Below are 20,260 nucleotides of genomic sequence, written 5' to 3' on the forward strand. Positions count from 1 at the left end.
AAAGATAGTTTTCAACATTCATTTTTGTAAAGTTTTGAGTTCCAAATCTTTCTCCCTCCCTCCCTTCCTCCCTGCTCCCCAAAACAGCTTCAAGCAATGTGATATAGGTTACACATGTACAGTCGTGTTAAATGTATTTCCACATTAATCATGTTGTGAAAGAAGAATCAGAACAAAAGGGAAAAACTGCAAGAAAGAAAAAACCCCCAAAAAAGTGAAAATAGTCTGCTTGGATCTGCATTCAGACTCCCTAGTTCTTTCTCTAGATGTGGATAGCATTTTCCATCACAAGGCTTTTGGAATTTTCTTGGATAATTTAGTTGCTGAGAAGAGCTAAGTCTATCATAGTTGATCATTGCACAGTATTGCCGTTACGATGTACATTGTTCTCCTGGTTCTGCTCACTTCACTCAACATCAATTCCTGTAAGTTTTTCCAGGTTTTTCTGAAATCTGCCTGCTCATCATTTCTTATAGCACAATAGTATTCCCTTACATTCATATGCCACAACTTGTTCAGCCATTCCCCAATGGATGGGCATCCCCTCCACTTCCAATTATTTGCCAACACAAAAAGAGCTGCTATAAACATTTTTGCATACGTGGACCCTTTTCCTCTTTTTTATGACCTCTTTGGGATATAGATCTAGTAGACCGGATCAAAGGGTATACACAGTTTTATAGACCCTTGGGAATAGTTCCAAATTGCTCTCCAGAATGGTTGGATTAATTCACAACTCCACCAACAATGCATTAGTGTTCCAATTTTCCCACATCTTCTCCAACATTTAGCATTTTCCTTTTTTGTTGTATTAGTCAATCTGATAGCTGTGAGGTGGTACCTCAGAGTTGTTTTAATTTGCATTTCTTTAATCAGTAGTGATTTAGAGAATTTTTTTCATATGATTATAGATTGCTTTAATTTATCTGAAAACTGCCTTCCTATCCTTTGGCCATTTATGAATTGGGGAATGACTTGCATTCTGATAGATTTGACTCAGTTCTCTATGTATTTGAGAAATGAGCCTTTTATGAGAGACACCTGCTATAAAAATTGTTTCCCAGCTTTCTGCTTTCCTTCTAATCTTGGTTGCATTGGTTTTGTTCGTGCAAACCCTTTTTAATTTAATGTAATCAAAATTATCCATTTTGCATTTCAAAATGTTCTCTATCTCTTGTTTGGTCATAAATTCTTTCTTTTCTCCATAGATCTGACAAGTCATTCCTTGCTCTCCTAATTTACTTATAGTTATCACCCTTTATATCTAAATCCTGTGCCCATTTTGACTTTACCTTGGTATAGGGTGTAAGATGTTGGTCTATGCCTAGTTTCTGCCATACTATTTTCCAGTTTTCCCAGCAGTTTTTGTCAAATACAAATAGTTGCATCCCTAGTAGTTATCCTAGAAGCTGGAGTCTTTGGGTTTATCAAACAGCTGTTTATTATAGTCATTTACTACTGTGTCTATTCCTCTGATCCATCCTATTTCTTATCCAATACCAAGCAGTTTTGATGGTTGCTGCTTTATAATAGTTTTAGATCTGATATGGCTAGACCACCTTCCTTTGCCCTTTTTTTTTAAAATTTTATTAATTTATTTTGATTTATCAACAATCACTTCCATATGCTTTTGAGCTGAAAATTTTTCTTCTCCTTCCTCCTCCCCACCCTCCCCAAGATGGCACACAATCTGATATAGGCTTTACATTTACATACCCATTAAACATATTTTCACATTAGTGAAGTTGTAAGTAAAAATTAAAACCAATAGGAGGAACCATCAGAAAGATGAAACAAAACTCAACAGAAGGTAAAAGTAAGTGATAGCCATTCGACTTCCATAGTTCTTTCTTTGGATGTGGACAGCATTTTCCATCCCAAGGCCTCTGGAGATGTCTTAGATCCTCATAATGCTGAGAACGGTTCACTTTAATAATCTTAGTCATTGCATAACATGGCTGTTATTGTGTACAAAGTCCTCTTGGTTCTGCTCACTTCACTCAGCATCAGACCATATAAGTCTTCCCAGGTTTTTCTGAAGTCAGCCTGTTCATCATTTCTTATAGCAAAATAGTATTCCATTACATTCGTATACCACCACTTGCTCAGCCATTCCCCAATGGATGGGCATCCTCTCACTTTCCAATTCTTTGCCACCACAAAAAGAGCTGCTATGAATATTTTTGTACATGTGGGTCCTTTTCCCATTTGTTTGATCTCTTTGGGATATAGCCCTAGAAGTGTTATTGCTGGATCAAAGGGTATGCACATTTTTGTAGCCCTTTGGGCATAGTTCCAAATTGTTCTCCAAAATGGTTGGATCATTTCACAACTCCACCAACAATGTAATTAGTGTTCCAATTTTCCCACATCTTCTCCAACATTTATCATTTTCCTGTTTTGTCATGTTGGCCAATCTGATAGGTGTGATGTGATACCTCAGAGTTGTTTTGATTTGCATTTCTCTAATCAATAGTGATTTAGAGCATTTTTTCATATGACTATAGATGGCTTTAATTTCTTCATCTGAGAACTGTCTGTTCATATCCTTTGACCATTTGTCAATTTGGGGAATGGCTTGTGTTCTTATAAATTTGTCTTAATTCTCTATATATTTTAGAAATGAGGCCTTTATCAGAGAGACTGGTTGTAAACATTCTTTCCCAATTTTCTACCTTCCTTCTAATCTCAGTTGCATTGGCTTTGTTTGTGCAAAAACTTTTCAATGTAATGTAATCAAAATGATCCATTTTGCTTCTCATAATGTTCTCTATCTCCCGTTTGGTCATGAATTCTTCTGCTCTCCTTTGCACCTTTTATTTCATTAATTCCCTTGATATTCTTGACATTTTGTTCTTCCAGTTGAATTTTGTTACTATTTTTTCTAGCTCTATAAAATAATTTTATTGTAATTTTTTCATTTGTAGTTTGATTGGTATGGCACTGAATAAGTAAATTAATTTAGGTAGAATTGTCATTTTTATTATATTAGCTCTACCTACCCATGAGCAATTGATATTTTTCCAGTTCTTTAGATCTGACTTTATTTGTGTGAAAAGTGTTTTGTAATTGTGCTCCTATAGTTCCTGGGTTTGTCTTGGCAGACAGACTCCCAAATATTTTATATTGTCTACAGTTATTTTAAATGGACTTTCTATTTCTTGCTTCTGGATTTTGTTGGTAATATATAGAAATGCTGATGATCTGTGTGGGTTTATTTTATATCCTGCAACTTTGCTAAAGATGTTAATTGTCTCAAGTAGTTTTTTTAGTTGAATCTCTAGGATTCTCTAAGTATACCATCATATCATCTGCAAAGAGTAATAGTTTTATTTCTTCATTGCCTATTCTAATTCCCTCAATTTGCTAACGCTAATATTTCTAGTACAATATTGAATATCAGTGGTGATAATGAACATTCTTGTTTCACCCCTGATCTTATTGGGAATGCTTCTAGTTTATCCCCATTACATATAATACTTGCTGATGGTTTTAGATGGATATTACTTATCATTTTAAGGGAAACTCCATTTATTCCTATGCTCTCTAGTGTTTTTAATAGGAATGAGTGCTATATTTTATCAAAACCTCTTTCTGCATCTATTGAGATAATCATAGGATTTATGTTAGTTTTGTTATTGATATGGTCAATTATGCTGATAGTTTTCCTAATATTGAACCAGCCTTGCATTCCTGGTATAAATCCCACTTGGTCATAGTGTATTATCCTCATAATAAATTGCTGTAATCTCTTGGCTACTATTTTATTTAAATTTTTTCCATCAATATTCATTAGGGAAATTGGTCTATAATTTTCCTCTATTTTGGCTTTTCCTGGTTTAGATATCAGCACCACATTTTTGTCATAAGAGGAATTTAGTAGGACTCCTTCTTCACCTTTTTTTCCAAATAGTTTATATAGTATTGATTTTAATTGTTCTTTAAATGTTTGGTAGCATTCACATATAAATCCATCTGGCCCTGGAGATTTTTTCTTATGGAATTCACTGATGGCTTGTTCAATTTTTTTTCCTAAAATGGGGTTACTTAAGTATTTTATTTCCTCTTCTGTTAATCTGGGCAATTTATATTTTTGTAAATATTCATCCCTTTCACTTAGATTGTCATATTTATTGGCATGCAGTTGGGCAAAATAGTTCTTCATTATTACTTTAATTTCCTCTTCATTGGTGGTGAATTCATCCTCTTCATTTTTAATACTGATAATTTAGTTTTCTTCTTTTTTTTTTACTCAAATTAACTAAACATTTATTTATTTTGTTGTGGGTTTTTTTTTCATAAAACCAGCTCTTAGTTTTATTTATTAGTTCAATAGTTTTCTTGCTTTCAATTTTATTAATCTCTCCTTTGGTTTTCAGAATTTCTAATTTGGTATCTAATTGGGGATTTTCAATTTGTTCTTTTTCTAGCTTTTTAAATTGCATTCAATTCCATTGACCTCCTCTTTCTCTATTTCATTCATGTAAACATTTAGAGATATAAAATTTCCCCTAAGAACCGCTTTGGCTGCATCCCATAAGTTTTGTATGTTGTCTCATTATTGTCATTCTCTTTGATGAAATTATCAATTGTTTCTATGATTTTTATACTTCTCTTTTTATACCTCATTCTTTAGGATTAGATTATTTAGTTCCCAATTAACTTTTAGTCTATCTTTCCATGGCCCTTTATTACACATACTTTTATTGCATCATGATCTGAAAATGATGCATTTAATATTTCTGTCTTTCTGCATTGAATTGTGAGGTTTTATGCCCTAATATTCGGTCACTTTTTGTGACCATGTCACGTACCACTGAGAAAAAGGCATATTCCTTTCTATCCTCATTCAATTTTCTCCAGAGTCTATCATATCTAACTTTTCTAAATTTCTATTCACCTCCTTAACTTCTTTCTCATTTATTTTGTGGTTAGATTTATCTAGTTTTGAGAGAGGGGGGTTGAGGTCCCCCACTCGTATATTTTGCTGTCTGTTTCTTCCTGTAACCCACTTAACTTTTCCTCTAAGAATAGGGATGCTATACTACTTAGTACATGTATGTTTAGTATTGATATTACTTCATTGTCTAGGGTACCTTCTAGCAAGATATAGTTTCCTTCATTGCTTTTGCTTTGACCGAAATCAGGATCACTACCCCTGTTGTTTTTTTTTTTTACTTCAGCTGAAGCACAATATATTCTCCTCCAGCCTTTTACCTTTACTCTGTGTGCATCCCACTGCTTCAAATGTGTTTCTTGTAAACAACATATTGCAAGATTCTGTTTTTTAATCCATTCTGCTATCCACTTCCATTTTATGGGAGAGTTCAATCCATTCACATCCACAGTTATGATAACTGCACATTTCCCTCCATCCAATTTTCACCCTCTCTCAAGTATATCCTGTCCCTCCTCACCAGTGTTTTGCTTCTGACCACCACCTCCCTCAATCTGCCCTTTCTTCTAGAAGCCCCCCCTTTTTCCCCTTTCTCCTCCTACTTCTGCCCTCCCTTTTATCAGTGCCCCTCTTCTCTCTTCTTTTCCCTTTCTCCTTCTGCTTCCCTGTAGAGTAAGGTAAATTTCTAACTATTTATGCTATTTCCTCTTTGAGTCAAATTCAATCAGAGTAAGGTTCATATAATGCTCACCTTATCCCTTCTTTCCCTCTGCTATAATGGGTCTTTTGTACCTCTACATGTGATGTAATTTATCCTATTCCACCTTCCTATACAATCTTTTATTTCACCTCTTAATTTTTTTATATCATCACATCAAAGTCAACTTACATCTACACTTCCTGTCTATGTATACTCCTTCTACCTGCCCTAATAAAGATACAATTCTCAAAAGTTACAAGTATCATCTTCCTATGTATGACTATAAACAGTTTAATCTTATTGAATAGCATGGGGGGGTTTTTTTCTTCCCTGTTTACCTTTTTATACTTCTCTTGAGTCTTGTATTTGAAGATCGAATTTTCTGTTCAGGTCTGGTCTTTTCATCAGGAAAGTTTGAAAGTCCCCTATTTCATTGAATGTCCATCTTTTCCCCTGAAAAATTATTCTCAGTTTTGCTGGGTAGTTGATTCTTGGTTGCAATCCAAGTTCTTTTGCCTTCTCTAATATCATATTCCAAGCCCTCCAATCCTTTAATGTAGAAGCTGCTAAGTCCTGTGTACTTCTGACTGTGGCGCCTTGATTTTTGAATTGTTTCTTTCTGGCTGCTTGTACTATTTTCTGCTTCAACTTAGAGTTCTGGAATTTGGCTATAATATTCCTTGGAGTTTTCAGTTTGGGATCTCTTTCAGGAGGTGATCGGTGAATTCTCTCAATGACTATTTAACCTTCTAGTTCCAAGAAAACAGGGCAAATTTCCTTGGTAATTTCTTGAAAGTTGCTGTCCAGGGTCTTTTTTTGTCATGGCTTTCAGGTAGTCCAACAATGCTTAAATTATCTCTCCTAGATCTATTCTCCAAATCCATTGTTTTTCCAATAAGCTATTTCTACAATTTCTTCTGTTTTTTCATTCTTTGGATTTTGTTTGACCGATTCTTGAAGTCTCGTGGAATCATTAGCCTTTCTTCAGCTGCCTCCTTTTCCATTTGACCAATCCTACTTTTGAAGGAGTTGTTTTCTTCAGTGGATTGTTTTTCCATTTGGCCAATTGTATTTTTTAAGGAATTGTTTTCTTCAGTCAATTGTTATCTTTCCTTACCCAATGGACAAGACTTTTTGGGCTTAAGACTAATTCACCCTTCCCTTTGCAGCTTTGCACGTAGACATTTTGACATTGTTGTCCTCTTTGGAGTTTGTGTTTTGATCTTTCCTGTTACCATAGTAGTGTTTTATGGTCAGGGCTCTTTTCTGATTTTGCTTATTTTTTAGCCTATTTCATGACTTTCAAAGTTGAGCTCTGCTTCTGGGACATGGGGCACTGTCCTAAGCTTCTTGTGCTGGGGGCCAGGGGCCTAATCCCTGGCTTTCTGCACAGGAGCTTCTGGGGCTCACAATTTGTTCACTGTGCTGGGGTGGCCCAGCCTAGTCATGCCTGTTGTGCTAGGGTTCCAGGGCTGGCAGTTTGCCTTCTGCCCTGGGGCCTCCACAGCCAGCATGCTAAACCAGGACCTACAGGCCTCGGTTGTTGATCTGTGCTGTGGCCAAGAACCTCCCATTGGCTTGGCTGGAAACTGTCTGTGCTGGGCTGCTCCTGTTGCTCCAGAATCTGTTTGGAGCCTTGATTTAACATTGTTTCCAAGGGAAACTGGGGAGAGCTCAGACAGCTTCCCGGCTTCTCTCCGCCATCTTGGCTCTGCCCCCTGGTGGATGACATTTTTCATCATGAGTCCTTTGGAATTGTTGTGTATCATTGTATTGATCGGAGTTAACCATTATTATCTGGAGCCCAGACCCATTGACCGTCAGAGACCAAAGGAACCCTCAAGTTTATCTGGCCACACCCCTCCTCTTACAAAGGAAGAAATTGAGGCCCAGAGGAAGGGTTCGAATTGTCTTTGGTCCAGATTCAGGCTGAGCAAATCCAGTGCTACCATCAACCCCAGCCACTAACCAGGAAATCCCTGCCCTCTTTCCCCCTCTAGGCTCTGACAGCCAGGGGCATGGACACTGTGTCCAGGAGTTCCTTTGAGATGTCTCCCCTTGCCCCAAATACAGCACCAGACAGGAGGAGCAGGAGGAGAAAGAGACAGTCCTCAGGGACTGATGACTGTGGGGAAGACAGATTCCCCAAATCTGACTCAGACGATGGTCCTCGGAGAATGGTAATGTCCCCATCCCCTCAGCACTGCATTTTCCCCACTCTGAGCCTTTGGAGGTATTTCTGTGCTGCTGCACCTCCCAAGATGTGGACCCCAAAACTGGTCACAGTGAGGACTCTACATGTAGTGTGCCTAAGGCAGAGTGTAAGGGGGTTGGACATCCCCTCTCTTGTTCTCAACACTCCCTTTCAGTTCATGCAGACTCAGTTTCCTCATCCATAAAATGAGGAGGTAGACTAGCTGTCCTCTGAGGTCCCATCTAGCTTTCCTGAGTGCCCATTTTACAGATGAGTAAATGATACTCAGAGAAATTAGGTGGCCCAGTGTCACACAGATTAATAAGATGGGACATGAATCCCGCATTCTTTCTGGGATGCCTCGTGGCCTGCCAGTTACCTCCCCGCAACTGCATTTTAGCCAGGGGACTTAGAAGGGCTTGGGCAGGAGTATCAGGGTAGGATGGAGGCCTCCCTTTGAAGCTATCTGCATTAGTCCAAGGAGCCTGCTATAGCAGCTGCCTCCAAGACGCCAGCTCTCGCTAATACTTTAATTATAGTAAGTTCATCGGGCTTAATGAGCCAGGGAGGCTTAATTGCCTTGCAAACCTGCTTAGCAAGAGCTGAGGGCTAGTGGGCAATCTGAGGGCTGACGGCACTGTCACTTCGTTGCTGCCCTATGGCACTGGCCCCCCACCCCCTTTCTTCCCTTGCAGCCTGAGGACAGGCAGAGAGGGCCAGTGCCCAGATCACAGGGGCTGTTCTTCCTCTGAGTGGCATTCTGGCCTGGCCTGCCCAGTTCAGCTGCTGCAGCATCCCTCCTTTTAGCAGGGAGCCTTTGGGGAACTCCTGTCAGAAGGGCTGGGATGGGACCCAGCCACCATCTTCCTCACCCCTCAGGGAGGCAGCTCTTTATACAAGGATCCCGCCTTTGGCCAGGGCTTGACCTTGGGCAGTCAGGAGGCCTTTACTAAGCACCCTCGGGAGTCCAAGCTCTGTGCTAGGTGTTGAGGGTACAAAACAGTCCTTGCCCACAAGGAGCTTAAAATCCAGTGAACAAGGAGGAAGAAACCAAGCATTTCTATAGTGCTTTGATGCTACAGTCTCTTCCAATACAAGACACACAGAAATATCAGGGAACATCCAAGAGAGACGCAAAGCAGATGGAGGCATCTCAGCTGAAGGCTTTGGTGATAAAAGGCCTCCTGAAGAACCAGGCAGAACCAGAGCCCATTCTTGAAGGAAGCTAGAGCCCTCAGTTTTCTCATCTGTAAAATGGAAATAGTGCTACTACTGAGCCTAACTGCTCCACATGTGTGTTGTGAGGCCAAGGGTATACAAAGTGCTGTGCAACCCTCAGAGCCCAGTAGACATGTCAATGGTTTTCTTCCTCACACTCGGGGCCACACACTGTACTTCTCCTTGGGGGGACAACATACAGATGCCAGGTACGTCCAAGGGGTCTGCAGTGGCTGGAAGGCTGAGTTATGCAGAGCCATTTACAGGAGGCAGAGGGAGTTAGATTCCAGAGCCGGGGGCAGTCACAGTCCCTGGGGTCCCTGCAGGAAGGGCTACACATAGAGAGTACTGTGGAGGTGAGAAGGACCACAGGGTGTGAGCTTCTGATGCCAGAGTCTGACCTCCCCTGGTGGCCCTGGGTACAGCTGGGTGGGGGAACGGGGTCACAGAGCAGCAGGCACTAGGAAACAGTGTGGGGCCAGACAAGGCCTTGACTTAAGTCTCCTCCTTCTCCTCTTTTCCCTATCCCAGACCCTTCTGGGCCTCAACCACGGCCCCCACAGGAGTTCCCTGAAGCGCCGGTCCAGCCACGGCAGCGTCTTCACCTTCCGCCGGAGGGACCTGGGCTCAGAGACAGACTTTGCCGATGATGAGATCAGCACTCCCGGGGAGAGTGAGAGTCACCGGGCATCCCTCCTGGTGCCCTGGCTTGCTCGGCGGCCCAGCACCCAAAGCCAGGCCAGCCCAGGAGTCCCCGGTGCCCCCAGCCTTATACAGAATGGCAAGAGGAACAGCGCTGTGGACTGCAATGGCGTCGTCTCCCTCCTGGCCACGAGCGTCCCGGAGGCCACGTCCCCTGGGGGCGGCCTGCTGTCTCCCGTGATTCTGGAGAAGCCCCGACCTCCAGACACGGTGAGCCAGCTGTTGGGCAGTTAGTCAGTCCACCAGCCTGTTGCACAACCTGAGAGTTACAAAAGACCTTTGAGGTCGGCCCTTCTCTGCGTAGATGTGGTCTGCTCTGCGTGTGTGCACGTGGATGTGCGTGTCTGCGATGATGAGAATGGTTCCTTACTATGTGCTCTGGAGTGGAGCTGTAGGAATTTGGTTCTGAAAGGCCCAAAAGCAGAGCAAACAGAAATTATTTTTCCTGGTGAGGTTTTAGTTTGAACATACCAGAAATGGTCACTTGCTTTCTAAAAGATTGTGTCATCTGTGGGGCTTGGGTCACATGGAACAGGTTGGGGGATGGGAGGGATCTCAAGGGCCATGGAGTCCCACCTCCCTACTTTACAGATGAGGACTCTGAGTCCTGGAGAGGGGAAGGGGCCTGCTCACATAGGAAGCATCCAAGGCAGATCCGAGGATCCCAGATCCTCTGTATCTGTTCCCCTCTGATGTTTGTCGACGAGGTTCTTGTTGGCCACAGGTTAGACCAAGAGGCCACACAGGTCCCTTCCAAGTCTGACTTCCCAGGACTCTGTGACAACCCAGCCCTCAGCTCCATGCCAGGAGGTCATCCAGTTTCTGCTTGGATACTTCTGGTGATGAGGAACTCAGTGCCCCTGAGAGCAGCCCTCATTCAATGGGGGCCGTTCTCAGTGTGAGAAAGTCCACCCTTGTAAGGAGATAGAGGTGACCTCCCTGAGATGGCCATTCCTTGGGCCTGATTCTGCCCTGGGCGTAGAATAAGGCCAATGTCTCTTGTAAGTGACACACCTGCAAACATCTGAAGCCATCTCTCCATCCACTAGGCAGACCCACCTTTATCAACATCCTTCCCGAGCCCTCCCCATGATCCCAGCTCTGGGTCCAGTGCCCTGGGAGAGAGCACAGGGGCGAGGGATAATCAATGGCCCCTGCCTGGCTTCCAGGAGCCGAGGCCCAGACATAAGAAAGTATTAAGAGGTTGCTGGACAGGACGATCTCAAGGACTCATCTCTGCTCTTCTGTTTTACCAGCCGACATCCTTGGAGTCAGAAGACCAGGGTTCAAATCCTGTCTCTGTTGCTTACCACCTATGTACCTTTGGGCAACCTCCCTGGGGTTCAGTTTCCTCATGTATACAATGAGGGGACTGAGCTAGATTATAATAACTAATAATAATAGCTAGTGTTTTTATGGTGCTTTGTGGTTTGCAAAGCATTTTACAAATATTGCCTCCCTGGGCCTCAGTTTTCTCATCTATAAAATGGGATTTGGACTAGATAATAATAATAATGATAAAGGTTAGCATTTATATTGTGCTTCATGGTTTAAAAAGAACTTTACAAATATCTGATCTGTTCTCCACAACTGCCCTGGGAGATGGGTGCTATTATTATCCTCATTGTACAGATGAGGAAACTGAGGCAGACACAGATAAGGTGACTTGTCCAGGGTCACATGGCTAATAAGTGTCTGAAGCTGGCTTTGAACTCTGGTCTTCTTGCTTCCAGATCCAGCACTCTCTCCACTGCACCACCAGCTACCTACATGGCCTCTGAGATCCCTTCCTCCTCCCAGGCTCTGTAATTATTTTAGTTAATAAGTTTTATTGATGCCTTTGATTTTTATATCATATTTATTTTTGGAACCTCTGCCTTCCCCCCAAAAGAGCCCTCTTTGAATGAGTGGAATGAATGGATGGATGAAGGGATAAATGATTGAAGGAAGGGATGAAAAAGCATTTATGATGTGCTTTCTCTGTGCCAGGTATGGGGCTAAACACTGAGACTATAAATAAAAAGTGAGACTGCCCCTGCCCTCAAGGAGCTTACTTTCTAACAGAAGAGGATAACCAGAGACCACCATGGTCAGGGAGGGGCAGTTCAAGGAGTCAGGAAGCAGTTACTGACACTTTCTTTCCAAGAATGGTAGTGACTAGGTAAAAGAGACCATTCTTTGCCTCATTTTACCTAGCCTTAACCACTGGCTGGGCCTTGCCTCAGACAAACTGAGACCTGGGAAAGACCTTAGCTCAAAGAGGCCAGTGCCTCCCACTGCGTCCCAGGCCACCTTCAGTCCTGATCTACATCTGGCCACTGGACCCAGATGGCTCCTGAGGAGAAAGTGAGGCTGGTGACTTTGCACAGCCCTGCCTCACTTAAATCCAATTTGCTTGCAAGTCATGACGTCATCTTCCTGACATCACCTTCCTGACATCATGGTCCTCTTTGAGAATGAAGGACGAACAACAAGGTTGTGTAGATTCAACGACCCCAGAGCTAGAAGTGAGAGGGGGATGGGTCTCTGTAAGGTGGGATGGAAAGATGTGTTGGGCCTAGGCCAAGCAATATGGGAGGCTCTCACCAATCAGGTACAGAAGGTGTCTGGGCAGGACTGGAGTGCCCACCCTGGGGGACCAGAGGGAGAGAGCAGGGCACCTCAGCATGTCAGGAAGTGGCCGGGTCATGAAGAAAACTATTACCTTCCTACAAGGCCTTGCACATCTTCTGGCTCTGAGTCTATCCCTGGGGTCCACAGCAAGTGACCATCCGAAGAGTTAGGCAGCACCCCCCAGCTGCGATCTCCCACCTCACCACCAAAGGAGGGAGGGGCTCCCCCATCTCTTTTCCAGGACAAAGACTGGTGATCTCTAGCTCCATGGTTGCCATAGGAATTTGGAGCAAGGAGATACGTGCGTAGACTAGAGAAACCTCGGGGAGGAGTCGTGGCTTGAGCAGGACCTAGGACAGGTAGGAAGAGGTTTCCCTTTTGTTCCAGCCAACTTGCCTGTGGGCTGTAGGAGATCAGAGGAGGAAGAGGTTCGGTTATGAGAGGGATGGCTGCGGCTGTTTGGAGAAACCTCTCTCTTTGGAGATTAATGCCTCAGAAGTCCTCCCCCTCTCCCGCTGGTGGTGGCAGACGGGCTCCTGGATGGGGGAGGCTCCGGGGCCCATGGCCAAGCCATGGCTGATGTCCTGATGTGGGAAATGAAACAGGTGCTCTATGAGGCTGGGCTGCCTCCAGTGAGGTCACGGCCCAGGAGGCTCATAGCTTGGGAATTAAATCAGCCCTGGGTAAGTTAATATCATTTCCTAATTTCATTAGGGAGAAAATCATCTCATCTCACTGCCCATGTCAGGCAGCATCCACATTCATACACTTCATTACCCAAGACTTGTATTTTGCGGATTCTCACATCTGCGGGGCCATTTCTAAAGCTAAAAGAATTAAGGGGGCCAAGATGGGGCCATTTCCAAAGTTAACGGGATTAGCAGGCCAAGATGGGGCCATTTCTAAAGCTAAAAGAATTAGGGGGGCCAAGATGGGGCCATTTCTAAAGCTAAAAGAATTAGCCTGAGTTCTTGAGGGGAAACTCCCAGCTGTTTCTCCCCTCCATCCTAATCTTGAGCCAGGGTTTGGGGAGAAAGGATGATGACGATGGAGGGATCTAGGAATGTTTCGCAGCCGCTGCTTATCCTACTAAGGGGCCAGGCAAGGAGTGGGGCGGGCAGAGAGCTGGACATGGAGTCAGGGAGACGGACCTGGGTTCAATTCCCATTTCTGATACTTAGTTGCTGTATGGCCCTGGATGGATCACTTAACATCTCATCCATAAAATGAAGGGGTTGGATTTGGTCATCAGTCCCAGCTCTGTGATCCATGGGCCTGGCACCACGTTGGAGACCTGACTGCAAGGCCAGCCCTCTAACATCTTGCCTCTAAGAAGATATTACGAGATACGAAGAGTATCTGTTCAATCAAAACCCTGCCCAGAATTTCTGGGACCAAGGTCTTTAATATGGTGCCAGCAGTGGGGGTAGGTCATTGGACCATAGATTTAAGATTGATGACCTTAGGGGTCATCATATCCAACCCCTTCATTTGATAGATGAGCTTCATCACTTACTCGTCACTTAATCTCTCCCAGCCTCAGTTTCCCCCTCTGTAACATGAGGAGATTGGACTCCGTACAAGCTCCATGGTCCTCTCTGGGCCTTTGTCTCCTCATACGTAAAATGAGAGGTTCGGGCCAGATGGCCTCAGCGTCCCCTTCAAGCTCTGACCGTATGGTCCTCCAATGACTACGGCCTTCTCACAGAATCCCAGGGCCTTCAGCAGACTTCATGTCTGATTCATACATGAAGAGACCGCTTCCCATCATAACTGTCTGACAAGTGACTGTCCAGCCTCTCCTTGAAGTTCTCCAAGGACAGGGAGCTCCCCACTTCTCAAGGCGGCCACTTTGGGACAGTGCAGCGTACTGGGTGCTGAGAATCAGGAAGACCTGGGTTCAAATCCTTCCTCAGGCATTTACTAGCTGTGTAATGCTGGACTGGCCATTTCACCCTTTGGCGTCTTAGTCTCTTCACCTATAAAATGAGGAGGTAAGGTTAGGTAGGTCTGAGGTCCCATCTAGAGGTAGAGCTATGAGTCTGTGTGACTTATATGGCATTTCCAGACATTGAGCCTCCATTGCTCTTAATTTTAGCTCCTGGGGACAAACAATAAATCTAATCCCTCCTCCATATGACAGTCCTATACATACATGAAGATGCCATCCCATCTCCCTTGAGTCTTTTCTCCTCCAGGCTAAACATGCTTAGCTCCTTCCTCAGATGAGATAGACTCAAGTCCCTTCAGCACTGTGGGCACCCTCCTCTGGCCACTCTTCTGCTTAGCAATGCCTTTCTTAAGTTGTGGTGCCCTTTAGAGGAAGTCTGACCAGGGCACAAGACAGTGGAACTATCACCTGCCTATTTCTGGAAGCTCCACCCCTCTAAACACAGCCCAAGATCATGTTAGCCACATTCCTCTGCTGACTCGTGGAACTTGCAGTCTGCTAAGACCCCCAGATCTTTTTCAGAACAACTGATGTCTAACCCTGTCTCCTTAACATTGTCCTTGTAAAGCTGATTTCTTATTCCCAAGTGGAATATGTTGCATATATCTCTACTAAATTTTCCCTTAGTAGATTCATCCCTATGCTCTAGCACAGGAATCGGCAAACCACGACCCATGGGTCGAATGTGGCTCCTGCTTGCTGGAAAGCCATACAGACATAGGTGATGGGCCAGCATCGGCCCATCGCCATAGTTTGCTGACCCTTGCTGTGGCCCGTGAAGATCCTTTCAGATCATGACACTGTCATCCACTGTGTTAACTCTCCCTCCTAGTTTGGCATCACATGCCGTCTTTGCCTTCATCCAGGTCATTGATAAAAATGCTAAGCAGCACAAGGCTGAGCACAGATCCCCGGGGCACTCCAGTGGAGACCTCCTTGCCCATTGTCACTGAACCATTGACAACTCTTCTGAACCAGTTCTGAATCCATCAGACTATATTATCATTTCATCCATCTCTCCCCATCTTTTACAGCATACTTTAGCCAAAGCTTTGCCAAAATCTAGGTACACTCATTCCCTTCTTCTAGTAGTTTAATTATCCTGTTTGCCTCAGTCTCCTCAGCTGTAAAATGAGCTGGAGAAGGACATGGCAAACCACTCCAGTATCTTTGCCAAGAAAACTTTAAGTGGGGCCACAAAGAGTCAGAAGCAACCGAAATGACCCAACAGCCACACAGGGGACATGAGGATGATGCTCTGCTCTTGACGAAGCCATTGAGTGATTTGGGAGTCATTGTTTCCCTCTTCAGGTGTTTATCACAATGACTTCTTCCAGGATCTTGCCGGCAGCCCACTGGCCTCGACTTCACAGACTTGGTTCTCTTCCTTTGCTTTGGAAATCAGCTCGTTTGCTTTCCTCTGCTCTTGCGGTACCTCAGCTGCTGTCCACAGTCTTTCAGAGGCCCCTGCAGGCACTCAGCCATTCCCCTGCCAGGTCTTCCAGGCCCCGAGAACTTGAACTCATCCAGGGCAGCAGAATGCTCACTCCCTGTCTCCTCCTCATCTTGGGTGTCGACTTCCTTGTGCTCATTCTTGTTGGCACTTCCAGTCCAAAGGCCATTCTCCATGGCAGAGAAAACCCGAAGTAAGAATTGGGCACCCCTTTTGTTTGCTGCCATCCTCCCATCCACCCCAGTCAAAGGTCCTATACCCTCTTCAGGCCTTCCATTCTCTGGCCCTCCATTTCCCTCTTTGTGAAATGAGGCAAATAAACTAAATGATTGCTGAGATCCCTTTCACCTTTAAAATCTAAGATGCTATGAGAGCAAGCTCCAATCAGCCTCTCTGAAACTTCTACCCCCTGGTCCTGATCCTCCCCTTGGAGGCCAAATGGAAGGGGTGGAACCCTTCTTCCAGAAGGGAACCATTCAGACGCTTCAATGTGGCAGCCAGTGCGGCCTCCACAGGCAAGGGCTCCTCGCCTGGGGCTCCATGGACTTTTTGGTTTGTTTGACCACAAACATCCCAGTGGAATTGGTCTCCTTCCTAATCCCCTAATGTTTTTCCTCTGATGCATTTCAAGCCGTTATTCGGAGGAGTTCATGTTGAGTTTCAGTATGATTGGTTTCCCATGTAGCCCTATGTATTTTCTTACATGGATTTCATTTATTTTTTCAGCCAAAGACAAGGTTTATTAAAGATCTGCCATATTAACCAGACTCTTAAGGAATCTGAGCATCTGTGAGCTATTGGCTAGCTTGTAAAAATCTGAGCCTCTTACATGTTTTTTAAACGTTTGTTGGGAGAAGGGGCTCTCCATCCGCGCCGTCAGACTGCTAAGGGGGTGGGGCTAAAGGGTCCGTGATGCAGACAAGCATCTTCCTGGCTAAGCAGCTCGAGTGGGTCCTCCTAAGACATAACCCCTTTCCCTCCCATGTCCTTTCCTCTGGTTTATTGTCAAAGCACCTCCTGAGCCTGGGACCAGGACCTAGGCACAGCAGCATTTCAGATGTGCCCTGATGAAGGAGTGTGCCTGTCCTGGATGCGGCCCCTCTCCAGGGGCCACCCAACATCGCAGTGCACTTCTGTTTTTGATAGAAGCCTGGTCCCCTGGCTGGCTCATCTTGAACTTATAATCCATTAAAACCTTCTGGTTGCGGGTTCATAGAACATTGGCGGGAGAAGGGACCTTTTTGAGAGCTGACAGGCCAGCCCCCTCACTTTACAAATGAGGAGCCTGGGGCCCAGAGAGGTTAAGTAACCTACAGGAGGTCACACAGTGAGCTGCCAGCCACATTATCCAGGCTGGCGGGTCAATTTTGTCAAGATTAAGTGCAGAACTTGGTGGCATCTCTGATCAGCTTCCCAGGGCAGCCTGTTTGGTCCTCTCTCGATGCTGAGCCAGTCATTCCATGCGTTAGTGACTCTTTCCAGCCCATATCCTGCCCAGCTTCCATTGGCTGGCCTTCTGCGCTTTGGGCTAAGTCATTAATGAAATGTGGCCTGGGCTGAGTTCGGAGGCCTATGGCTCTCCAGGCAGACATCGATCTTTGGTTCCATTTGTTAATGGATCTCCCACAGGGTCCCCCTCACTTTTGGATCAATCCCTCTTCCTGGCCCCCCATGCTACTTGTTTACCAGGCACAGTTGGGGGAAGACACTGGCAGAAATGGAGGCTGGGGTGGGGGATAGATGGGCGATATGACTCATTCAAATGAGATGACACCCAAAGTGCTTTGCAAATGTTCAAGTGTTCTGTAAATGCTATCATTGTCATTATTGTTGATACTAATGTTCTTCAGTGTTGGTGGAAAGAACACTGGTTTTAGCCTCAAAGGTCCAAATCCCGGCTCTTGCCATTGACATCTTTGACATGTCAGGCAAATCCTTTCCATTCTCCCGGCTTCAGTTTCCCGCCTGTAAAATGGGAGGATTGTATTTGATGATCTCTAAGGTCCCTCCTAGGGGCAGGAAGGTGGCAGAGTGGGTAGAAAGTGAGGCCTGGAGTCAGGAAGACCTGAGTTCAAATCTGGCCTCAGACACTTACTAGCTGTGTGACTTCACCCTATTTGCCTCAGTTTTCTCATCTGTAAAATGAGCTGCAGAAGAAAATGGCAAACCGTGCCAATGTCTTTGCCAAGAAAACCCCACATGGGGTCATGGAGAGTTAGATATGACTTAAAACGAGTGAACAGCAAAGGTCCCTTCTAGGCCAATCTCAACTCTCTTCTGATCCCATGTTATAGAGGGGGAAACAGAACTTTTGAAGAAGCGGTGTTGGGTAGGGAGTCTGAGGTGCCTCTGAGGGCCCAAGAAGCCAGTGGAGCTTGGACAAGTGTCAGTCAGTCTGTCAGTTAACAGACACTTATTAAACATTTACCATGTGCCTGGCACTGTGCTAGGCACTAGGGATAGGAAGAATGACAAGACAACCACTGCCCAAAGGAAGCTCATGAGGGAAACTGTATAAACAAGATAGTCACAGGATAAATTGGAAATAATCAATGGAGAGAGGGCGCTAGAATCAACAGGGATCTGAAAAGGCTTCCTGGAGAAGGTGACATCTTAGCTGGGACTGAAACCATGGAGGAGACAACTGTCCATGTCCTAAAAGCAGAGGGGACTGGGCACCTAGATGAATAGGGCCTGGGGGAGGGGGCCTGGCTGAGAGGAAGCAGTGGGGCTGGTCTTGTGCTGCCCCAGAGCAGGGGAGGGACTCAGGAGGCCGAGGCAGGCCTGGGGGAGGGGACCTGGGCTGAGAGGAGGCAGTGGGGCTGATCCTGTGCTGCCCCAGAGCAGGGGCGGGGCTCAAGGGGCCTCAGAGGGAGCCCCCAGACGTCCCTCTCCACGCGCTGACTCAGCCTGTCTAGTCTTCAGGTCTAGAACAGACAGTGTCTCTGCATTTGTGGTATGAATTATTCATTCCTTATGATACTTAATATGAACTAGACACACTAGTGTCTCATCCAGAAACACACAGGCTACCCAAGAGGGTAGCAGGGTCAGGAGAAGGCAGAGCCTGCAGGGCCCTTTGCCACCTTGACTTCATCTGTTTTCCAAAAACCCAGGAGAGCCCTGGAGTGGAGAAAAAAGCAGAGGGGCTGAGGAGGATGTGGGGAGGGTAGAGTGGCCCCATATCTGAAAGGGAGGGGAATGGGGCAGACAGCCTCCAAGGTCCTTCTCAGCTCTAGAGCCACCAGGTAACTGGGAAAGGGAGTCTGGCTCTGGAATCTAGGTGGAGATATCCTGTAAGAGTAGAGCTCAGAAAGTCTGTGTGTGTGTGTGTGTGTGTGTGTGTATGTGTGGGTGTGGGTGTGGGTGTGTGTATGTGTGTGTGTGTGGAAATTCACAGGCTTATAATACTCCTGATGCATCAATTGGCTGGACAATGGTCCTTACTTCTCCAGGGCCACTGACCCGAGCCCAGGGGCTGCAGGCAGACCTCCTTAGGGTAGCACCCAGCAGATATTCCAAGCCTCAGCAGTGAGGTACAGGGCCACACTGCTGCTCAGGTCTCAGACACGCTTTGCAAACCTTTTTTCCATCCAGAACTGTGATCTTCTTGGCATGGGAAACTCTAGGTGTGGAAACTCCATTCCCTTCTACAGATCAGTTACTCATCTGTAGTTTGAGCAGATGCCTGGTGCAATGAGAGGCTCCCTGTACTGCCCAGGGTGGCACAGCCAGGGATGTCAATCCAGGGGATGTTGATGTTTCTGGAGCAATGTCCGTGCAGGTAGATGTGCAGTGGAGAGAGTTCAGCTGGGAGACAGAAAGTCTTGAGTTTGAATCTCCCCTCAGACATAAGCTGTGGCACCCCCAGCGTATTGTCTCATCTCTCTCAGCCTCAGTTTCCTCATCTATAAAATGGGGATAGTAATAACAGCTACATTACAGTGTTGTTGTGGGGATCCAGAGTGATGCTCTGTCCTGCCTTTTGCGGACTTTAAAGTTTGACTCGAATGTCGACGTCATTGCCCTCCGCAGACCTCAGTATCGGAAGAAGTCAGTAAGAAGCAGCTTCTGATGCCCCAGCGCTTGTCCCTGGAGTACTTTGAGGAGCCGCACGAGCGGCAGCGGGCCTTGAGTGCCGTCAGCGTCATCACCAGCGCCCTAGAAGGTCAGTTCCAGGGCCTGGGCCCCTCCTGCTCAGACATCCCTCCCCGTGGCCCTTCCCAGGCTCCCCCTCAGCCAGGCACTTTGGGCTCAGCCCCGAGGGCGTGAGCCGACTCCTAGGGCTCGAGTTCCTTTGGGCCAATGCAGCCGTGCCCTCAGCCCAGGCACGGGGGCTCAGGGATAACAAAGGTCCATGGCCAGGCCACTTCATAAGATGTCATGGGTGGGGTAAAACTTCTTTCTACCCCTGGCCAGAGCCCCCACCCCTTCTCATATTGGAAATACGGTGGAAAGGCCTGATTTTGGAGTCAGGCCCTGGGTTCATATCCCACCTCTGATCCTTATGACCAAATGTATGCTTGGGCAAG

The 20,260-nt window shown here is 45.6% G+C and overlaps 1 protein-coding gene across 2 annotated transcripts in view; it reads left to right on the top strand.

The window, feature by feature from the left end:
* LOC110197030 (sodium channel protein type 5 subunit alpha-like) overlaps positions 1-20,260 on the top strand; it is a 188,873-nt gene that overhangs the window by 90,894 nt on the left and 77,719 nt on the right. For both annotated transcript variants that reach the window (XM_078152081.1, XM_078152080.1), the window contains 3 exons: positions 7,598-7,777; positions 9,541-9,921; positions 19,764-19,896. In XM_078152081.1, the coding sequence (XP_078008207.1) occupies positions 7,598-7,777; positions 9,541-9,921; positions 19,764-19,896 (694 nt within the window). The remainder of the gene's footprint in view (positions 1-7,597; positions 7,778-9,540; positions 9,922-19,763; positions 19,897-20,260) is intronic.

This window comes from Phascolarctos cinereus, unplaced genomic scaffold (genome assembly GCF_003287225.1).
Source record: "Phascolarctos cinereus isolate Bilbo 61053 unplaced genomic scaffold, phaCin_HiC Scaffold_4;HRSCAF=312, whole genome shotgun sequence".
In the NCBI taxonomy this organism is placed as follows: domain Eukaryota; kingdom Metazoa; phylum Chordata; class Mammalia; order Diprotodontia; family Phascolarctidae; genus Phascolarctos; species Phascolarctos cinereus.